Here is a 22155-nt window from a genome sequence, read left to right as displayed (position 1 = left end):
TTCTGTTTCCACTCTATTAAATCTTGCAACTGCGGAAAAAAAAAAAAAAGAATGAGGAGAAATGTCCTAGGTCAGTGGCTCTCTAACTCTGGTTAGTATCACAATAACCTGGAGAAATAAAAAACATAAAGGCCCAGACTTATAAGCTAAGGCTTAAGCCTCTGGAGCTTTTGAGAACCTACATTCATAGGATTTCCAGGCTACAATATACTAAAGAGAGTTAACCAAATGCAATGCAGATTCTGCAATGGATTCTCCTTTGAATATGAATAGCTGTAAAAGATGGTTTGGAAGCCAATGAAGAAATCTGAAAATGGAATATTACAGAATTATGAATAGTTTCCTTAAGGGTAATTATGGTACAACGGCTATATGATTTTGTCTTTGTGTTTGGGTGATACACATGTTGATTAAATAAAGGGTAAAGTGTCATGATGTCTAAAACTTATTCTCAATGGTACAACAAATATACAAAATATAAACGTGCAAATTTGTTAATAATTTTGAATCTAGGTGGGGGTATATGGTTGTATATTTGACAATTCCTTCCAAACCCACAAGTATCAACTAGGTTTACCATCTTTTATGGGCAGGATTTGTGGTATCCCAAAGCAATTACAATAGTAACATCAAAAATCACTGGTTATTGATCACCATAATAGATACATAACAATGAAAAAGTTTGAAATATTCTGAGAATTACCAAAATGTGACATAAAGACATGAAATGCACACATGATGTTTGGAAAATGGACCTGATCATCTTGCTCACCACAGGGTTGCCACAAACCTTCAATTTGTATAAAACACAATAACTGCAATGCACAATTCAGAGAGGTATGCCTGTATCTGGTAAAGTATTTCATAGGGAGTATATTGTGAACATAACAACTACCCTATATTCCTCATTCAAAGACTTTCTCACAAGAAATATCTTCTCCAAACACTAAGGTATTTAGTGTGGCTATAAAACGCCTCACATTCCTTACACCCAAAGATTTCTCGGAAGTATGAATACTCTGATGTTGAGCAAATCCCAGGCCATGATGAAAGTTCTTCACACATTCTTTCATGTTCACAAGATTTCTCATCAGTGTGAGCTCTCCGGTGTTGAGTAAATTTTTCATACACAGTGAAGGCTTGTCCACACTCCTTATAGTCATAAAATTTCTAACTATTATGAATTTTCTGATGTTAAGAAAGCTGATAATCCACAGCTGATAATCCAGTAAATGCTTTCCCACATTCCTTACATTCTAGGGTTTCTCACCAGTATGAATTTTAACGTGTTGAATAATGTTTGAGCTACAACTAAAGGTCTTCCCACATTCTGTACATTCACAGGGCTTCATACCAGTATGAATTCTTTGATGTGCAGTCAGGACCAAACTAAATCTAAGTTTTCCCACACTCCTTACATTCATAGAGTTTCTCACCCGTATGAATACTCTGATGTTGAATAAGGTTTGAGCCACTATTGAAGGCCTTCCCACATTCCTCAAATTCAAATGGCTTCTCGCCAGTATAAATGATCTGAAGTCCAGCAAGCTGTGTCAGAGAACTAAAGGCCTTTCCATATTCTTTACATTCAAAGGGCTTTTCTTTACCAGTGTGAATTTGGTAATGTTCAGTAAGTTGGTAATGATATCGAAAGGTCTTCCTCCACTCCTTACATACAAAGAGTTTCTCACTGGAATGAATTTTCTGATGCTGAGTAAGGTTTCAACCACGATTGAAGCCTTTCCCACACTCCTTACATTCACATGGTTTTATACCAGCATGAATACTCTGATGTTGAACATGGTTTGAGACACGATTAAAGGATTTTCCACATTCCTTACATTCAAGATGGCTTCTCACCTGTGTGAACATTCTTATGGCGATTAAGCTGGGTGGGAAGACTAAAAACCTTTCCACACGCCTTACATTCAAAGGGTTTCTCACCAGTATGCAATTTCTGGTGTCGAATAAGTTGCATATGAAGTCGAAAGGCTTTCCCACACTCCTTACATTCAAAGGGTTTCTCACCAGTATGCAATTTCTGATGTCGAATAAGGTGCATATGAAGTCGAAAGGCTTTCCCACATTCCTTACATTCAAAGGGTTTCTTTCCAGTATGAATACTTCGATGTTGATTAAGATTTGAACCACGACGGAAGAATTTCCCACATTCCTTACATTCAAAGGGTTTCTCACCTGTGTGAGTTTTCTGATGTTGAGAAAGTTGTAGGTAAAGTCTAAAAGCCTTCCCACATTCCTTACATTCATAGGGCTTCTCACCAGTGTGAATACTCTGATGTTGAACAAGGCTCGAGCCACGATTGAAGGCCTTCCCACAGTCTTTACATTCAAATGGCTTGTCACTAGTATGAATTCGAGAATGTTCAATAAGTTGGCAATGATATCTAAAGGCCATCTCACATTCCCTACATACAAAAGGTTTCTCATTGGAATGAATTTTCTGATGCTGAATAAGGTGTGCACCACGATTAAAGCCTTTCCCACACTCCTTACATTCATATGGTTTTACACCAGCATGAATACTCTGATGTTGAGCAAGGTTTGAGCTACGATTAAAGGACTTCCCACATTCCTTACATTCAAATGGTTTTTCACCTGTGTGAATGTTCTTATGGCGATTAAGCTGGTTGAGAAGACTAAAGGCCTTCCCACATTCTCTGCATTCAAAGGGTTTCTCACCAGTATGAATCTTCTGATGTCGAACAAGCTTTGTGAGAAGAGTAAACGCCTTTCCACATTCTTTACATTCAAAGGGTTTCTCACCAGTATGAATCTGGCAATGTTCAATAAGTTGGTAATGATATCGAAAGGCCATCCCACATTCCTTGCATACAAAGGGTTTCTCATTGGAATGAATTTTCTGATGCTGAATAAGGTGTGCACCACGATTGAAGCCTTTCCCACACTCCTTACATTCATATGGTTTTACACCAGCATGAATACTCTGATGTTGAACAAGGTTTGAACTACGATTAAAGGACTTCCCACATTCCTTACATTCAAACAGTTTCTCACCTGTGTGAATGTTCTTATGGCGATTAAGCAGGGTAAGAAGACTAAAGGCCTTTCCACATTCGTTACATTCAAAAGGTTTCTCACCAGTATGAAATTTCTGATGTCGAGTAAATTGTATATGAAGTCGAAAGGCTTTCCCACACTCCTTACATTCAAAGGGTTTCTCTCCAGTATGAATACTCTGATGCTGAAGAAGATTTGCACTACGACTAAAGTATTTCCCACATTCCTTACATTCATACGGTTTATGTGTATTGCAAATAAGAGAAGCATGAGGAGTATAAGTAGGCAGTTTTTCACAGCTGATCATCTTTTGATTGATACGTCCTTCTTGATATCCCTGTAGTCCCTCAAATCTTCCATATTCTGAGTAGTTTCTAAAATAAAAGGCCTCGAGGCCAAGAGTTGTACTTATATGCTTTATAACCTGTTTGGGTAAATTTACTTCAGATATGTCATTTTCTGGAGATACTTTCTCAGGTCCATATTTTGACTCCAAATCTGAAAGAAATGAAGAAAGCAAACCTATTTTATTTTCCTATAACATACATGCAAAGTCCTTTCATCAACTGAAACCATCAATTCAAACCAATAAAACCTTTATTGGTTTTATTAGCCAAAACCAACAAAGTTGGTAAATAGAACCTTTCTCGTATCACTTCTGTTTCCAGTGGAAGCAAATGCACATCTGAGCCAGCCTGGTTATGTACATGTAAAAATAGGAAAATGAACCACCAAAGGTTGAACCTAACTTGGTTGACTATCTATTGAAACATATTGATATGTTCTACAGGACTTAAGACCATGAGACCCATAGCTTCATAGTCAGTAATTAGAATGTCCAGGATACAATCCAAATATACTGGCATATACAAGAAAATTTCAACTCACATTGGAAAAGAAAATCAACAGCAGCATACTGCCAGGGGCCTGGGGATCACTCCACCCCTACTCACCATAAGAACCAACACGTACAACTGGGGGGCCTAAGGTCAGGTCCATCAGACCCAGCTCTGTGCCCAAGTCCCCAAGCACACCATCTGGGAACCTGGGGATCACCCTGATCCATCTACCACCTTTGCTACCTAAGCACTCATCACAGAGGCCTGAGGTCAGACCCATATAACCTGCTGCTACCTCCACAACTGGCACCTACCTATACTCACAACCGGATGTTCTGTGGACTGGCCCACCCAGCCCATCACAGTCACCTCCAACACCAAGCACTTACTGCTTTGGAGCCAGAAGTTTGTCCTGTTCACTACTACTACCATCACCCATGCCACGCTTGCTGCCCAAGAATCCAAGAACCCATCCACCCACCCAGCATACCATTATCATCCAAACCACAAGGAGGCCAAAGAATCAATGTGCTTAGACACACTAATACTAGTACCAGCATAGACTACCCTGGGGCCCCAAAACAGGCATGTCTGTACTGCTACTGCCACCACCAGAGCCCAAGGACTTGCCTACCTAGTGTCCTAGTGCTAGGCCATTCTTGCATTAAAGGAATACCTGAGACTGGGTAATTTATGAAAAAATTAGTATTAACTGGCTCATGGTTCTGCAGGTTGTACAAGCATGGCGCTGGCATCTGCTCAGCTTCTGGGGAGGCCTTAGGGGGCTTTTACTCATCAAAGAAGGCAGCACAGGACAAAGAATGTCACACAGCAAGAGAAGGAGCAAGAGAGAGAACAAGGAGAAGTGCCATATATTTTTAATAACCAGGTACTGCAAGAACTCACTATTGTGAGGACAGCACCAAGGGGGTGGTGCTAAGCCATTCATGAGAAATCAACTCCCATGATCCAATTACCTCCTACCAGGCCCCATCTCCAACACTGGGGATTACATTTCAACTTGAGATTTAGAGGGGAAAATACCTAAACTATATCACTCCTCATCCCCAATAAAACTTCACCATACCTTCCACTAACCATCACAACCAAAGCCAATGAAGAAATCACAGACACCAATGACACTGTTTACAGTAAAAAAAAAAAAAAAAAAAATCAGCCGGGCGCGGTGGCTCAAGCCTGTAATCCCAGCACTTTGGGAGGCCGAGGCGGGCAGATCACAAGGTCAGGAGATCGAGACCATCCTGGCTAACACGGTGAAACCCCGTCTCTACTAAAAAGTACAAAAAACTAGCCGGGCGAGGTGGCGGGCGCCTGTAGTCCCAGCTACTCCAGAGGCTGAGGCAGGAGAATGGCGTGAACCCAGGAGGCGGAGCTTGCAGTGAGCTGAGATCCGGCCACTGCACTCCAGCTTAGGTGACAGGGCGAGACTCCGTCTCAAAAAAAAAAAAAAAAAATCATAACACTATATAACAACACTACTGCACACACCCAGAATCAAAGTGAAAATGCTCTATCCAACCCTATTAACCATAGATACATCTTTAGGAAAAAAGCCTCCCCTACAAAAGCAAATTCAAAAAAATGAGAATAAACACAGGAAGTAACAAAAAAAAAAAAAAAAGAAGAAGAAGGAAACATGACATCTCCACAGGAACATAATAATTGTCCAGAAACATTCCAATGGGGGGAAAATGTTATATCCTAGCAAAATAATTAAAAATAATTATATTAAAGAAGCTAAGCGAGATACAAGAGAATTTGGAAGAACAATACAAAGAAATCAGAAAAAACAAAACAAAAAAACCTCAGGATAAGAAGAAGAAATTTACCAATTTCATTATAAAAAAGAACCAAACAGAAATTCTGAAACTGAATAATTCATTGAATAAAATATGAAATACATTAAAAATCTTCAACAACAGACTAGATCAAGTAGAAGAATCTCAGAACATAAAGCCAATTCTTTTGAAATAACCCAGTCAGACAAAAGCAGAAAAAGAAAAAGAGAAGAAGAAATAAAGACCCTGTATGGGACATCATAAAACAACCAAATATTTGAAATTTTGAGGTCCCAGAGATGAAGAGAAAAAATAAAGGAAAGAAAATCTATTTAATGAAATAATAGCTGGAAACTTTCCAACTCTAGCAAGAGGTGTAGACATCCAGATACAGGAAGCTCAGAGATACCCAAATAGATAACAACACAAAAAGGTCTTCTCCATGGCACATTATGATCAAAATACAAAAGTCAAAGACAAAGAGAGAGGCCGGGCACGGTGGCTCAAGCCTATAATCCCAGCACTTTGGGAGGCCGAGATGGGCAGATCACAAGGTCAGGAGATCGAGACCATCCTGGCTAACACTGTGAAACCCCGTCTCTACTAAAAATACAAAAAACTAGCCAGGCGAGGTGGTGGGCGCCTGTAGTCTCAGCTACTCCAGAGGCTGAGGCAGGAGAATGGCGTAAACCTGGGAGGCGGAGCTTGCAGTGAGCTGAGATCCGGCCACTGCACTCCAGCCTGGGCGACAGAGCGAGACTCCGTCTCAAAGAAAAAAAAAAAGACAAAGAGAGAATACTAAAAACAGCAAGAGAAAAGCATCTAGTTACTTACAAGGGAACTCTCATCAGCCAAAGAGCAGATTTCTCAACAGAAAGAAATGAGAGAGAATGAAATGATACATTCAAATGTTGAAAGAAAAAACTTGCCAATCAAGGATACTATCCTCAGCAAATTATCCAACATAAATGAAGAAGAAATAATATTTCCCAGACAAAAGCTGAGGGTAGACCAGCTCTACAAGATATGCTTAAGAGTCCTACACTTATAAGTGAAAGAATATCTACCATTGTGAAAACATACAAAATTATAAAACCCACTGACACAGCAAACACACAAATAAGGAGAAAGAACTCAAATGTCATCCCTATAGAAAACAACCAAACCACAATGATAAAAAATAAAAGAGAAACAAAGGAACAAAGGATATACAAATCAACTAGAAATCAATTAATAAAATGACAAGAATAAGCCCTCACATATCAGTAATCACATTGAATGTAATTGATTAAACTTTTCATCTAAAAGATATAGACTGGCTGAATGGATTTTAAAAAAGTGACCCAATTATATGCTGCCAACAAGAGACTCATCTCACTGGTAAAGAAACATATGGATTGGCCGGGCGCGGTGGCTCAAGCCTGTAATCCCAGCACTTTGGGAGGCCGAGACGGGCAGATCACAAGGTCAGGAGATCGAGACCATCCTGGCTAATACGGTGAAACCCCGTCTCTACTAAAGAATACAAAAAACTAGCCGGGCGACGAGGCGGGCGCCTGTAGTCCCAGCTACTTGGGAGGCTGAGGCAGGAGAATGGCGTGAACCCGGGAGGCGGAGCTTGCAGTGAGCTGAGATCCGGCCACTGCACTCCAGCCCGGGTGACAGAGCCAGACTCCGTCTCAAAAAAAAAAAAAAAAAAAAAAAGAAACATATGGATTGAAAGTAAAGGAATAGTAAAAGATATTCTATGCAAATGGAAACCAAAAGTGAGCAGGAATAGCTATATTTATATCAGACAAAAAAGATTTTAAGTCAAAAGCAGCAAAAAGAGACAAAAAAGGTCATGGTATAATGACAAAGGGATCAATTCAGCAAGAGGATATAATAATTCTAAACATACTATAATCCCAACACCAGAACACCCAGATATATAAGGTGAATATTATTAGATCAAAAGGGAGAGAGATATATTCCAGAGCAATAATCACTGGGGACTTCAACACCCCACTCTGAATTAGACAGATCATCTAGATAGAAAATTAACAAAGAAACATTGAATTTAAACTTCACATTAGACAAAACAGGCCTACCAGATATTTACTGAACATTTCATCAAATAGCTACAGAATACACATACTCTCATTAGCACACAGAACATTCTCTAGGATAGACCATACGTTAGGATGCAATTCTTAACAAATTCTTCAAAACCAAAATTATATCAAGTATTTTCTCAGACATGGAATAGAACGAGAAATCAGTAATAAGAGGAACTTTGGAAACTGTACAACACATGGAAATTAAACAACCTGCTTATACATATCCACTGGGTCAAGAAAGAAATTAAGGAGGAAATCAAAAAATTTCTTGAAACAAATGAAAATCAGAATTCAACACAGCAAAACCTATGGGATACAGCAAAAGCACTGCTAAGAGCGAAGTTGATGGCAATAAACACCAACATTGAAAAAGTAGAAAGATTTCAAATAAACAATCCAATGAAATCAGGGCAGAACTAAATAAAATACAGACTAAATAATACAAAAGATCAATGAAATGAAAAGTTGTTTTTTAAAAAACATAAATATAATTAATAAACCACTAGCTTGACTAACCAAGAAGAAAAGAGAATAAGCAAAATCAGAAATAAAAAAGGAGATATTACCACTGACACCACAGAAACAGAAAAGATCATCGAAACAGAAAAGCTGAACAGGCCAATAATGAGTAATGAGACTGAATCAGTAATAAAATGTCGCCCAAAAAAGAAAACTCCAGAACTGATGACTTCACTGCTGAATTTTATCTACCAAACAAAGAACTAATACCAATTCTCCTCAAACTATTCCAAAAAATTTCAGAGGAGGAAATTCTCTTTAACTCATTCTATGAAGCTGGCATACCATGAAACAAAAACCAGACAAGACAGAAACAAAAAAAGAAAATAGTTCTAACCTAAAGGTACATGAATGCCTACATTTATTGTAGCACTATTCATAATAGCAAAGACATGGAATCAACTTAAATGTCCATAATTGGTTAACCACCTGGCTAAAGAAAATGTGGTACATATACCCCAAGGAATACTACATAACCATAAAAAAGAACAAGATTATGTACAGCAATATGGATGGCACTGGATGCCATTATCCTAAGCAAATTAATGAAGGAACAGAAAACCAAAGACTACATATTCTCACTTATAAGTGGGAGCTAAACATTGAGTACACATGGACACAAAGAACAGAACAACAGACATCAGGGCCTACTTGAGAGTAGAGGGTGGGAGGACGAAGACCCAAAAACTACCTATTGGGTACTATGCTTATTATCTGGGTGGTGAAACTATCTGTACACCAAACCCACCACAACATGCAATTTACCCATATAACAAACCCACCCATGTACCCCTTAGACCTAAAATAAAAGTTGGAAAATAATAATTAAAAATAAATAAAGAAATGGTGCTGCAGCAACTGGATATCCATATGCGATAGAATGAAACCAGACCCCTATTTCTCACCATATACAAAAATCAACTGGAAATGGATTAAAGACTTAAATGTAAGACTCAAAACTACAAAACAACCAAAAGAAAACATAAAGGAAGTGCTTCAGGACATTGACCTAGGCAAAAATTTTCTGGTTAACACTGCAAAAGCACAGGCAGCAAAAACAAAAATAGATCAATGGAACTGTATTAAACTAAAACGCTTCTGCAGAACAAAGGAAACTATCAACAGAGGGAATAGACAAAATTAAATGAGAGAAATTATTTGCAACTATTTCTCTGACAAGACTCAAATAACAGCAAAAAAAAAAAAAATCCTATTAAAAAGTTGGCAAATGGGCTGGGCATGATGGCTCACGCCTGTAATCCCAGGAATTTGGGAGGCTGAGGTGGGCAGATCACCTGAGGTCAGGAGTTCAGGAACAACCTGGCCAACACGGTGAAACCTCATCTCTACTAAAAATACAAAAATTAGCCAGGTGCGGTGGTGGGCACCTGTCATCCCAGCTACTTGGGAAGCTGAGGCATGAGAATTGCTTGAACCCAAGAGGCAGAGGTTGCAGTGAGTCAAGATCACATCACTGCACTCCACATTGCAGGACAGAGCAAGATTCCATTTAAAAAAAAAAAAAAAGTTTACACTGGGAAAAACAGAGGGAACTCACTCCACTAAAAGGGGAAGGAAATAAGAGAACAGAAATTAGGTGATTAGTAAATGATGAAGTTCCTTGGCGACGGCTTCTGCTCTAATCTTTACTTCCTTCCCAGGTCTTGGGCATTTTTATCCAACACAACTTAGGTTGTCGAAGAAAGTTTTTCAAACCACATCTCAGGGGTGTGACTCCTCTCTGAGCACATGGCTGTCCGGGACAATGATGGCTTCCCCCTGCCTGCTTTACCCTCACTTACCTGGATACCATCTGCTTGTTTCTTTCCTTACAACCATCCAGGGCTCTTTCTCTTGCTCAAGTAACGTAATCACATCTGGTTTAGAAATGGAACTTCCTGCATAAAAGAAATGACACATGTAGAATTTTTTTAATACAAAATTTTTTTTCCAAATCTTTGTGACCTGCTTAAACTTATAATAAATTACAAGTCAAAACAATATTGAGAAGAGACTTCAGATAAGAGTGAGAGGTCGAGTAAGAGAACTCTTTTCTAACTATGTTAGAAAAGGACTTTCTTTCATTTAAACTCAGAATCTTATCCCTCAGAAAGAGGTATAACTGAATGGTTGAGAGCAGGAAACTTCAAGGCAGACTGCCGCGTTCAAATCCTGTCTCTGCTACTCACTACTAGTATGACCTCAGGTAAGTCATTTAAACTCTGTCCTTCAGTTTTCCCAGCTCTTAAATGGGGATGATATAATACCTATTTTATAGGATTGATACTAACACTAAATAAGTTAATGTAAGTAAAATACTTCTAACATTACCTGATACACAGTAGCACAGTCAAGATTATGTTTATTATTGTCATTTATTTTGCATCCTTAGACATGTACAGCTCACTCAGCACATTTACTCAATGAAAATACATAGGCCGGGCGCGGTGGCTCAAGCCTGTAATCCCAGCACTTTGGGAGGCCGAGACGGGCGGATCACGAGGTCAGGAAATCGAGACCATCCTGGCTAACACGGTGAAACCCCGTCTCTACTAAAAACTACAAAAAACTAGCCGGGCGACGTGGCGGAAAAACTACAAAAAACTAGCCGGGCGACGTGGCGGCGCCTGTAGTCCCAGCTACTCGGGAGGCTGCGGCAGGAGAATGGCGTGAACACAGGAGGCAGAGCTTGCAGTGAGCTGAGATCCGGCCACAGCACTCCAGCCTGGGTGACAGAGCAAGACTCCGTCTCAAAAAAAAAAAAAAAAAAAAAAAAAAAAGAAAATACATAAACTCCATGGCCTGAAACTTTCAGCTACAAAACAAGTAACGCAATGTTTATTGAAGGAAATGAAATGCATTCACTTTAGTGTTAAATGAATTTCTGTCAACCCAATCAGTATATGTAAATAACAGACATTTTTGTTTGTCTGTTTTTGTTTTTCAGACAAGGTCTCAGTCTATTGCCCAGGCTGGAGTGCAGTGATGGGTACAGCTCACTGCAGCCTCAACCTCCCAGTGATCATAGAGGTTTCTTTGATAGAAAAATTCAAGACACTCTTCTCCTTACAGGTGGGCCAGAAAAACAAAAACAAACCAACAAACAGAAAATCTACAGTAATTCTGACATCAAACATAATATGAAACCTGGTTCTTAGACAATATCTTTCAATGAATGTACAAGATTTCAAATTCAGCCCCATGGTCATGGACAGAGAGAGGCAATTACAAAGAGGACCAGCGTAATGGAGGCCACTGTGGAGTAGGCAAGATGCAGGGGCTCCAGGGAGGTGCCTGTTTTCAACCCAACAAATCTCAATCCATTCCTTTGGGAACAAGAAGAAGGAATTCAGCCACCTCTTAAAAGATAGCCCTGAAATTCATGGTGAAGAAAGCTGATATTCCAGAGAACAGACACAAAAATAACTGGGACCAATGACCTTACCCAGTGAGATCAGGTGGCTATAGTTCTCCAACATCACGTCCCTGTACAAGGTCCTCTGTTCAGGCTGCAGGCACTCCCACTCCTCCTGAGAGAAGTCGATGGCCACATCCCTGAATGTCACTGATCCCTGAAACCACAAACACATGTATTATGGTGAAATTGAAGAAAATTGTTTCAAGACGAAAGGAGAGGAAGTGAAGGAGTGTACTGTAAGAAAAAAGCAATATGGAAATTCACAGAGTGCCTGCACATTCCTCAAGAATCCTGCTGCTGGCTGAGCATGGTGGCTCATCCCTATAATCCCAGCTACTCAGGAGGTCGAGCTGGGAGGATTGCTTGAGCCCAGGAGTTTGAGACTAGCCTGGGCAACATAATGATATCCTGTCTCTGCAAAAATTAAACAAGTAACTGTGTGTGGTATCACATACCTGTAGTCCCGGCTACTTGGGAGGCTGAGGTAGGAGTATAGCTCGAGCCCAGGAGTTCAAGGCTACAGTGAACTGTGATCACGCCACTGCACTCCAGCCTGGGCCACAGAGCAAGACCCTGTCTCAGAAAAAAAAAAAAAAAAAGGTGGGGGTTGCATACAATTGAAGAATGTTCTTAATCCTCAAGCTCATTATGGTATGAGATGATAGCAACAGTATTTTTTCTTGTCATGACAAATGATTTTTATAAGCTGCATGAAAGTCAATATAACTGACATATTAGATTTATTCATTTTTTTCTATTTATACATTGAGGATGGCCAGGGCCTCTAAGGATTTTCCCAATTCTGATAATTTTTTTTTTTTTTTTCCTAAGATGAAGTCTCACTCTGTTACCCAGGCTGGAGTGCAGTGGCACGATCGCAGCTCACTGCAACCTCCACCTCCCGGGTTCAAGCAATTCTCCTGCCTCAGCCTCCTGTGCAGCTGGGATTACAGGTGCGTACCACCACAATAGGCTAATTTTGTTGTTGTTGTTGTTGTTGTTGTTGTTGTTGTTGTTGTTGTTGTTAGAAAAGACGGGGTTTCACCATGTTGGCCAGGCTGGTCTCAAACTCCTGACCTCAAGTGATCCACCACCCGCCTTGGCCTCCCAAAGTGCTGGGACTGCGTGAGCCACCACGTCCGGCCAGAGAATCTATAATCACCTATCATTCATGCCCTGAATTATCTTCTCCCTGTTACTGCCCACTATCCTCACTGATCACTTTCCTAAAAGCCTCATAATGCAAAACATCTTGTCACACTTGCAAACTGAGGCCACTCACTATGGAATTCTACCTTAGCTACCTGGAAAGCTCTAGTCTGTGAAGTTTCAAAGTGTTCCCAAGTGTGGTCAATCATCTGTAACTTATCAAACCCATAAGACCCTGTTTCCCTGTGGGGACTGATTCCTCCACTGTTCCAATATTCTTCCTGACCAAGGTCTGAGCACAGAGCACAGACTGAATAACCTGTTCAAAGAAAACATCAAAGCCAGTAGGAAACAGAGGTACAAATAGGAAGAACACTGACTCTTTTTTTTTTTTGTCACCAACCTTCACTATAATGGGACAAACTGGGATGTAAGATCATAGATCCTAGGTAAGAAGCTTCAGGTTAAATAATAACAGTCACCTAACCCGAAAGTCACCATCTTTGAAGGAAAAAAGAGAAATACCAACTTACATGGACCATGTTTCTAGAATTACAAAATTGGTCAATCTTCCTCGTGCTTCTCCCCTGGAAAACAACAACAAAAAAAGGCCATAATTAAAGCTATGTCTCAGTGCTCTCAAAGCACTGAAGCAAATAACTATTTTATTCTCCATTCCTATTTCTCCAACTACTCCTGCTAACATGCACACTTCCACCACCTCCCATCACTCCCCTTGTCCCCACACACACTCTCTCCCAAATAAATTGGCAGTGAACAGGTGGAGTCGGGATGAAACCAAGCTCTGGCCTACATCCAAGGCAACCTGCGGCAGAAGCATGAATGCTGAGCACAGGCATTTCTGCCTTGAAGTTGTGGCTTCCAGCCAGTCCTCTATTCTTGGGATACCTATCTTGGCCTAGGACTGGACCTCTGATCCTGCCATAAGCAGATCCTCCTCCCCTAGTCCCACCTTTCAGAGCTGAGAAGGGATCGCATCATCCAATCCAGAACCTCTTTGTGAAATCAGGATTGGGTGCAGTGGGGCAAGGCATGAGAACTGGAAAGGATATATAGACAGAATTGCAAGGGCAGTGTTCAGCATTCTGAGTTCAGCAAAAGCCAGTTGGTTAATACAGTTTAGAACATCCGCGTAATAGAATAGGTGGTATTCTATGATTAACAGAAAAATCAGATTACAAAACAGGATAATATGATTACATTTGTAAAATATATGTATATAGAAATATTAATAAAAAGACTAACAGACATCAGTAGAAAAAAATTTAGAAAATTATATGTATGTTAAGAGTTCTCCTCTGTGTAGCTCCAATTTTCTTCTTTTTGCTTAAGAAGCAAAAAGGTGTGGCCGGGCGCAGTGGCTCACACCTGTAATCCCAGCACTTTGGGAGGCCAAGGCAGGCAGATCATGAGGTCAGGAGATCGAGACCATCCTGGCCAACATGGTGATACCCCGTCTCTACTAAAAATACAAAAATTAGCTGGGTTTGGTGGCACATGCCTGTAATCCCAGCTACTCGGGAGGCTGAGGCACGAGAATCACTTGAACCCAGGAGGCAGAGGTCGCAGTGAGCCAAAATCGCGCCATTGCACTCCAGCCTGGCAACAGAGTGAGACTTCATGTCAGAAAAAAAAAAAAAAAAAAATTGTAACTACATCCAGACATTAACTTGGAATCTTTACAGTTATATTCACATATATATATCTATACACACACACGTGTGTGTATGCATCTCTATATATGGACATATGTAAATGTACATACACATTTCTTTCCTATGAGGAAACTTCTCCAAATGAGATGAAAGACACTTTTTATTTAGATACCTCCCTTTGAACTTGGGGGGAAAATGTCAGGATAATCTAATGAGCTATTGTTTTTACTTAACGAGTTTGTTTCCTTTATTTTCCAATTCTTGACCAACACTAAGATGTCTATGTTTTTTTATGTATGTTGGAACAATTTCTAGAAAAAATTTTCTGCAAGTCCCCAACCAATGACTTGTATGCATTAATGATAGTCTATTTCTACTTTCGAAGTAAAAAACAAAAACAGAGTTATCAGGAAAAAAACCTGAGCCTGTCATGAGGTTCAACAAGAGGTTAATGCGACTATAAAAAATAACATCAGGTAGTTCTAACACCCGTTAGCTGTATCTCACCAATATAATTAGATATTCTCATTATCAAGATTCTTCTTCGAATGAACACAATGCAGATAAGTAGCATTTGCAAACTATGTGAGAAAATTTCTGGAATATACACCACCATGCTTGGTTTCCTTCTTCACCAAATAACCAATTAAAATATTATTTTAGATATAATTCTTATAGAATGCCTTTAGATATGATTCTTACCGAATTCTTATACAAAAACCCTATCTTAGTATATGGGATTCACATACAATATAACAATTTCTTTTGGGGGGGCGGGGTGAAGTCTTGCTCTGTCACCCAGGCTAGAGTGCTATGGCCTGAGCTCACTGCAACCTCTGCCTCCCAGGTTCAAGCAATTCTCCTGCCTCAGCCTCCTGAATAGCTGGGATTACAGGCGCCTGCCACCACCCCTGGCTAGTTTTTGTATTTTTAGTAGAGACAAGGTTTCACCATGTTGGCAAGGCTGGTCTCAAACTCCTGACCTCAAATGATCTGCCTGTCTCAGCCTCCAGAAGTGCTGGGATTACAGGTGTGAGTCACCATACCCCGTCTCATGCAACATTTTCTTGAGTATTATTGCTCATAGCATGAATATTGCTTAATGATATATCAAATATTTTTCTTTTCATAATTCCTTATAGACATCATTTTATTACATACTCTATCACTTGGGTCTAATATGATTAACTTAATGATTTCTGTATTACAGAACACTTAGTTTATACAAGATCATTTACAATGTCATTCCAGATATCACAATCTTTTGATTCTAGACCACGGTTTCTCACCCTAGGCACTAATGACATATTGTGCTAGATAATTCTTAGTTGGGGGAGTGGGGAGAGCTATCTTGTGCATAATACAATGTTCAGCAGCATTCCTGACCTCCATCCATTAGATCTAAGTAGCACCCTCCCTGACATCATGACAACCAAAAGTTTCTAAACATCACCCCAGCTGAGAAACAATGTTCTATCTAGATCAATGGATCCAAACCTCATGGGTCACATAAATTTTTTTATAATCTTATGAAATGATACACTATTTCTCCCTCTAAAACCCACATTTATAAATTTCTATAATACTTCAATATTTTATTTCAAGAGCTTTTGGTCCCTGAGACCATAAATGGAGTCACAAGAACTCAGGTTAAGAATTTCTGTCCTACATTCCTTACAGAAATAGGAAAAAACAAAAAATGCTAAAATTTGTATAGAACCACAAAAGACCCAAATAGCTAAAGCGATCTTGAGCAAAAGGAACAAAGTTGGAGGCATCAAACTATCTGACTTCAATATATACTACAAAGCTATAGTAACCAAAACAGCAGGGTACTGACATAAAAAAAGACACATAGACCAAAGAAACAGAATAGAGAGGCCCAGAATAAATCCATATATTTATAACCAACTGAGTTTTGAGGAGGGTGCCAAGAACATACAATGGGGGAAAAGACTCTTCAAAAAATACTACTGTGAAAAGTAGGTATCCATATGCAGAAAAATGCAATTAGACCCTTATCTCAAACCATTATACAAAAATCAACTCTAAACAGATTAAATACTTAAATGTAAGATCCTAAACTATGAAACAAATAGAAGAAAACATGGGGGGAAAGTTCCATGAAACTGATCTGAGCAATGATTTTTTTGGGGATATGACCTCAAAAGCAAAGGCAACAAAAGCAAAAATGAACAAATGAAATGATATCAAGCTAAAAAGCTTCTGCACAGAAAAGGAAACAATCAACAAAGTGAAGAGACACCATGTGGAATGAGAGAAAATATTTGCAACCACATATATAAGAGATTAAGATCCAAAATATATGAGGAAGTCAAACAACTCAACAGCAAAAAAAAAAACCTGATTAAAACATGGGCAAAGGACCCGAATAGGCACATCCCAAAAGAAGACATAAAAAATGGCCAACAGTATATGAAAAAATACTCAACATCACTAATCATAAGGGAAATGAAAATTAAACCTGCAATAAGATATTACCTCATACCTGTTAGGGTGGCTACTAGAAAGACAAATGTTAACAAGTATTGGCAAGAATGTAGAGAAAAGGGAACTCTTGCACACTGTGGGCAAGAATGTAAATGGGCACAGCCATTATATAAAACAGTATGGAGCTTACTCAAAAAGTTAGAAATGCAACTACCATATGATCCAGCAATCCCAATACTGGGAATACATCTCCAAAGGAAATGAAATTCGTATGTCAAAGAGATACCAGCACAGCCATGTTTATTACAGCACTATTCACAATAGCCAAGATATGGCATCAACCTACGTGTCTAACAATGAATGAATGGATAAAGAAAATGTGGTATATATGCAGGTATATATACATAAGGGAATACTATTTAGCCATAAAAAGGAAATTCTGTCATTTGCAAAAACATGGATGAGCCTGGCGAACATCATATTAAGTGAAGGAAGCCAAGCACAGAAAGACACATGATCTCACTCATCAGCCAAATCTAAAAAAGTTGATATCACAGAAGTTGAGAGTAGAATGGTATTTACAGATCTGGGATAATGTGGGTGAGGGAGGAAGGAGGGCAGTGTTGACTGGGGAAATGTTGGTCAAAGGATACAAAATTTCAGGAGGAGAAATAAGTTCAAGAGATTATTACACAACAGGGTATCTACAATTAATAACAATATTCTGTAGCCTTGAAAAATGCTAGGAGAGTGGATATTAAGTGTTCTTACCACAAAAATGATAACTATGTGAGGTAATGCATTGTTAATTAGCTAGATTTAGTCATTCCACAATGTATACATACCATAAAACATCATGTTGCACATGATAAATACATACAATTATATCTGTCGATTTAAAAAGAATTTCTGTCCTAGATCATTTGAGCACCTCACTCATTTTCTTAATATACAAGCAGCAATCGCAATGAATCACATATTCCCAATGCTCCGGTTCTATAGACAGTCAAGGGGAATGACTTAAAATGACTACACAAAAACAACAGTTAAAACATATTAAACGTTATTATATGCCTATCTCTGCTCTAAGGGGCTTTACGATATTAATTCATTCTCATGACAGAACCAACATTCCAACCCAAATACTCTGGATCCACTCCCCTATTCTTAACCACAACACTGTATTGCCTCTCACAGTCCACACACACACACACGCCCAAAACACAATGGGAGCTGCCAAACCTCAGAGAGATCTGGCAAGTATTACAAATATCATCTCATGGACTCCCTGGAAAAATCCTGGCTCTCGTTGATACCAATTTCTGTGCGGTCACTTTTCCACTCCCGAATGCCTCACAGACTAATGGAAATCATCCAACCATCTCCATTCTTCCCTGTTTGGAAAAGGAGGTCTGTAAAGACCAACTGATGTCTGGTGTGTGATTCCACCTAAACACTAATCTCCTCCTTCCCAAATATGGGTCTAAAATGGAGTTTTAGTATTAACTACTGGAGGTGTATTTCCATACCAGCTTCGAAAAAGAGAGCGCACAGGAAGGTGTGAACGATTTGCCAAATGGTTTTGTGAATATTAAGTGGAAAGGTGAAGGGGGGTGCATGAATTAATTTGCATATCCCCCCAGATTCACTGAAAATTTACGGGAATCTCAATATTCTAAAGTCAAAAACGCATTTCTTGAGCAAATACAAAGCACGAACTCACCCTTGACTTTTAGATGTGCAGAAATAATGCTCTCATCTTCCTCCAGGTGCTTCTTTTGGATAATAACACGACTGGGGAAGGGTACGGCAAGCGTGAGACTCCAGGTTTTTCTTGGAGCGCAGACTAAGTTTGAAAGCACCCTCCCTCCATGGCCACAATTTCCCTCACTTCACACGAAATAGGAAGGAAGTAAAAGGAGGTGGAATCGGTTCAACCAGTACAACCAGTTTGGAGCTGCTTTCTGGGGACAGAGCTCTGAGGACGCTGTGGTTCTCAACATGTAGCTGCCCTCCTGGGGAACAGTCGGGGACACTTCTGCGCTTTCTTGTGTAAAGCTTCATTCTCGGCTCAATATCTGACCTCCCTACTGGGGCCATTGCTCTGCTGCAGTCCCTGCAGCTGTAAAGGGGAAAGAGGGAGGAAGCAGCAGGAGCTTACGGGCACCAGCATAGTGACACTCACACAGCCCCAGCAAAGTGCGCTGCGTCCACACGCCTTCCCGGGCCCGTGCATAGGGCCTCACGCACACACTCACACAGTCCCCTCCGTCACTCATAATCTCACAATCCCCCTCCTCTGATGCCCGCGCACACGCACGCCTGGGGATCCGACAGATCCCGTCTGCGCCCCGGGGTTCCGACTCTGAGCACCTCTCTCTAGCCCACCCGCACTGTCGGGTCAGTCAGGTTCCAGCCCCAGTCCGCAGAGACCTCCCGCAGCCACGGATCTCTTCCTAGGACGCGAAGACCTCACCCCACTATGTCGTCGACCCCTGGAGACCGGAAGTGAACTGGCGCGGTGGCCGCTGGGAAATACAGTCCTGAACAGAAAAAGCCTCAGAAGCCTTGAGCTCTGATCCTCTCAGGTTGATCCCAGCATACTATGGGGGCCGACCCCTAAGGGAGCCGAGCCTAGTGGATTCGTGGGAGTTCCAGCCCGCGGGGTGCACAGGTTTCTGCCTTGGGCGAGGATCCCCATCTGAGAGGAGCGTTTCCCTCTCAGAGCGTCAGTATAACTTTTTATCTCCATGGAGAATGCAAATGAGCAGAACTTTTAAAGAAGAAAGAAGAATTTAAAGTAAAATTATGTCAAGATGTGGGTGCTTTAACTCCCAGCAATAGGCTTCCACTTCTCTGTGCTATTTGAAGGGGACTTAGGATAAATTTGAAAAGCTTGAACTAAAGAATTGGTTGGTTATATACTAGGAGAGGAAGTATAGTTCACATTGGAGATTTCAGAATCAAATGTCCTGGATTCCTCGAGACAATGTTCCTGTTACCTGGAGAGAAAAACGTGATTCAGGACGACATGGAAACGGATAAAAATACACAGAGAATTACTTGCTTTATCTTGAAGGATGAATAATTAACACTTGGTTAAAATAGTATAAACAAATGCAAAAAAGGGCTTGCTTTTCCTAGGAAGAGCCTGATTTCACTGTTGTAGTCTAACAACACTGAACTTTCAAAATCATTTTTCTAGTTTCCTATGCTACATAAGGAGGAAACATGGAATACTAAAGAGCAAAACATCTTTTCATTCCAGAATTGTGACAGAAAACGAATAACAAGATAATCAACTCAACCATATCAATAATCACATTAAATGTAAATGGTCTAAACACCTTAATTTACAAAGATTGTCAGATTGGATTTTTAAAAAGTCAGACCCAAATGTCCATCAATGATAGACTGGATTAAGAAAATGTGGCACATATACACCATGGAATACTATGCAGCCATAAAAATGGATGAGTTCATGTCCTTTGTAGGGACATGGATAAAGCTGGAAACCATCATTCTGAGCACACTATTGCAAGGACAAAAAGCCAAACACCACCTGTTCTCACTCATAGGTGGGAATTGAACAATGAGAGCACTTGGACACAGGGTGGGGAACATAAGACACTGGGGCCTGTCGTGGGGTGGGGGGAGCAGGGAGGGATAGCATTAGGAGATATACCTAATGTAAGTGATGAGTTAATGGGTGCAGCACACCAACATGGCACATGTATACATATGTAATATACCTGCACGTTGTGCACATGTACCCTAGAACTTAAAGTATAATAAAAAAAGATAATAATAAAAAAATAAATAAAAAGTCAGACCCAAATGTGTTCTACCTACAGGTAATATGTTAAATGAAAAGCACTAAAAGGTTAAGCATAAAAGGATGGAAAAATATACACCATCCTAACACTAGTCAAAAAAGTTGGAGTGGCTTTATTAAAAACAAAGTAGACTCCAGGACAAAGACTATTACCAGGGATAAAGAAGGGTACATCATAATAATGATAAAGCAGACAGCTCATCGAGTAGAAAATACACACATAAATTTTGCTCCTAAAAGCAAAGCTTCTTTGGGAAGAAAACTCCGTTAGATTAAAAAGGAGACAGATATACAATTATAGTCAGATATTTCAATATATCTATCTTGGTAATTGATAGAACAAACACAGAAAAGCAATAGGGTATAGCAGATTTGAGCTACATATCAACTTACTTGATCTCATTTATATTTGTGGAACACTCTCCTCAATGACAGTAAAATTCATTTATGTGGACAGGGGATACTTAACCAGTATAGGCCTTGTTCTGGGCCATAAAACAAGTCTCAATAAATGTAAGAGGATTCAAGTCATACAAAGCATGTTGACAAAAATTGAATTAAATTAGAAATCAATAACAGCTGAGTATATATTGTCCAAAGTAGTACAAATTTGAAAAGGTATGAATACTAAGGTAATTGAAACTATGTAATGTTTGAAAAATTCCTGTATTAATTAGAATATTCTGTTATATCCTAAATGGTAAAACAATAACATACATATGTTAAAGCAAAATACCAATTTTGTAGTAAGCAAAAAAAATTTTTTAAGCTATTTATGTTGACTAAACATTAGAATAAAGAGGAGAATAATTATATTTAAGTATATTCTGATACTTTAATCAATTTCCTAATCAATATCACCATTCTTTTTAAGTATTTTCTTTCAGTGTGGTCTATTTTTAAATTTTGATAAAATTTTATGTAATCTTCAATGTTGGACTTTATGTTTAGTAAACTCAAAATTATAGCTACTTTCAAATGACTCTTCTCTGAACACCATACTTTTAAGTTGAGGTATATACTCTGCATGTACTAAGGTAACCAGAAGTCTCAGAATATATCCAATGAAATGGAAGATATCCTCACAAGTATTGTGAATACTGAATATGGAAAAATTAGATTGCAGTTAATATTCTAGCAGTTAATGTATCTTGCCTTCAAGGTACATCTCTTTTTTTGCCACCTTGTCTAAGAAGGGTACATTTCTTTGAGAATTATCTTTACAAGGCAAACATAAAGGTTCTATTTATGATTCCTTTGAATGCTAAGCCAAATGTAGATGCTGCAGTAACATAAGGCTTCTCAACTACACTCCATTATGACACAAATTG

General features: G+C 39.5%; 1 protein-coding gene across 8 annotated transcripts; it reads right to left on the bottom strand.

The window, feature by feature from the left end:
• Positions 1 to 318: 318 nt before the first annotated feature.
• ZNF780A (zinc finger protein 780A) lies at positions 319 to 19502 on the bottom strand. 8 transcript variants are annotated; one of them, XM_010380873.2, is made up of 6 exons: positions 19466 to 19499; positions 18713 to 18783; positions 13396 to 13449; positions 11741 to 11867; positions 10098 to 10193; positions 319 to 3537 (listed from the first exon to the last, which is right to left on the bottom strand). In XM_010380873.2, the coding sequence occupies exons 3-6, from the start codon at positions 13402 to 13404 to the stop codon at positions 1844 to 1846; spliced, it is 1926 nt and encodes a 641-aa protein (XP_010379175.2). In that variant the 5' UTR covers positions 13405 to 13449; positions 18713 to 18783; positions 19466 to 19499; the 3' UTR covers positions 319 to 1843. The 8 variants fall into 8 exon arrangements, with proteins under 8 accessions (XP_010379175.2, XP_030797590.1, XP_030797591.1 ...); XM_030941730.1 differs by having other exon boundaries at positions 19378 to 19482; XM_030941731.1 differs by having other exon boundaries at positions 19363 to 19473.
• Positions 19503 to 22155: the final 2653 nt, after the last annotated feature.

Source organism: Rhinopithecus roxellana, chromosome 12 (genome assembly GCF_007565055.1).
Source record: "Rhinopithecus roxellana isolate Shanxi Qingling chromosome 12, ASM756505v1, whole genome shotgun sequence".
In the NCBI taxonomy this organism is placed as follows: domain Eukaryota; kingdom Metazoa; phylum Chordata; class Mammalia; order Primates; family Cercopithecidae; genus Rhinopithecus; species Rhinopithecus roxellana.
This window is presented reverse-complemented; position numbering and strand designations above follow the sequence as displayed.

Coding starts and splice junctions, on each gene's coding strand:
- ZNF780A (XM_030941733.1), bottom strand. Junction 10,194..11,740: donor TAGCCACCTGATCTCACTGG/GTAAGGTCATTG, acceptor TCTTTTATGCAG/GAAGTTCCATTTCTAAACCA. Junction 3,538..10,097: donor AACAAGCAGATGGTATCCAG/GTAAGTGAGGGT, acceptor CATTTCTTTCAG/ATTTGGAGTCAAAATATGGA.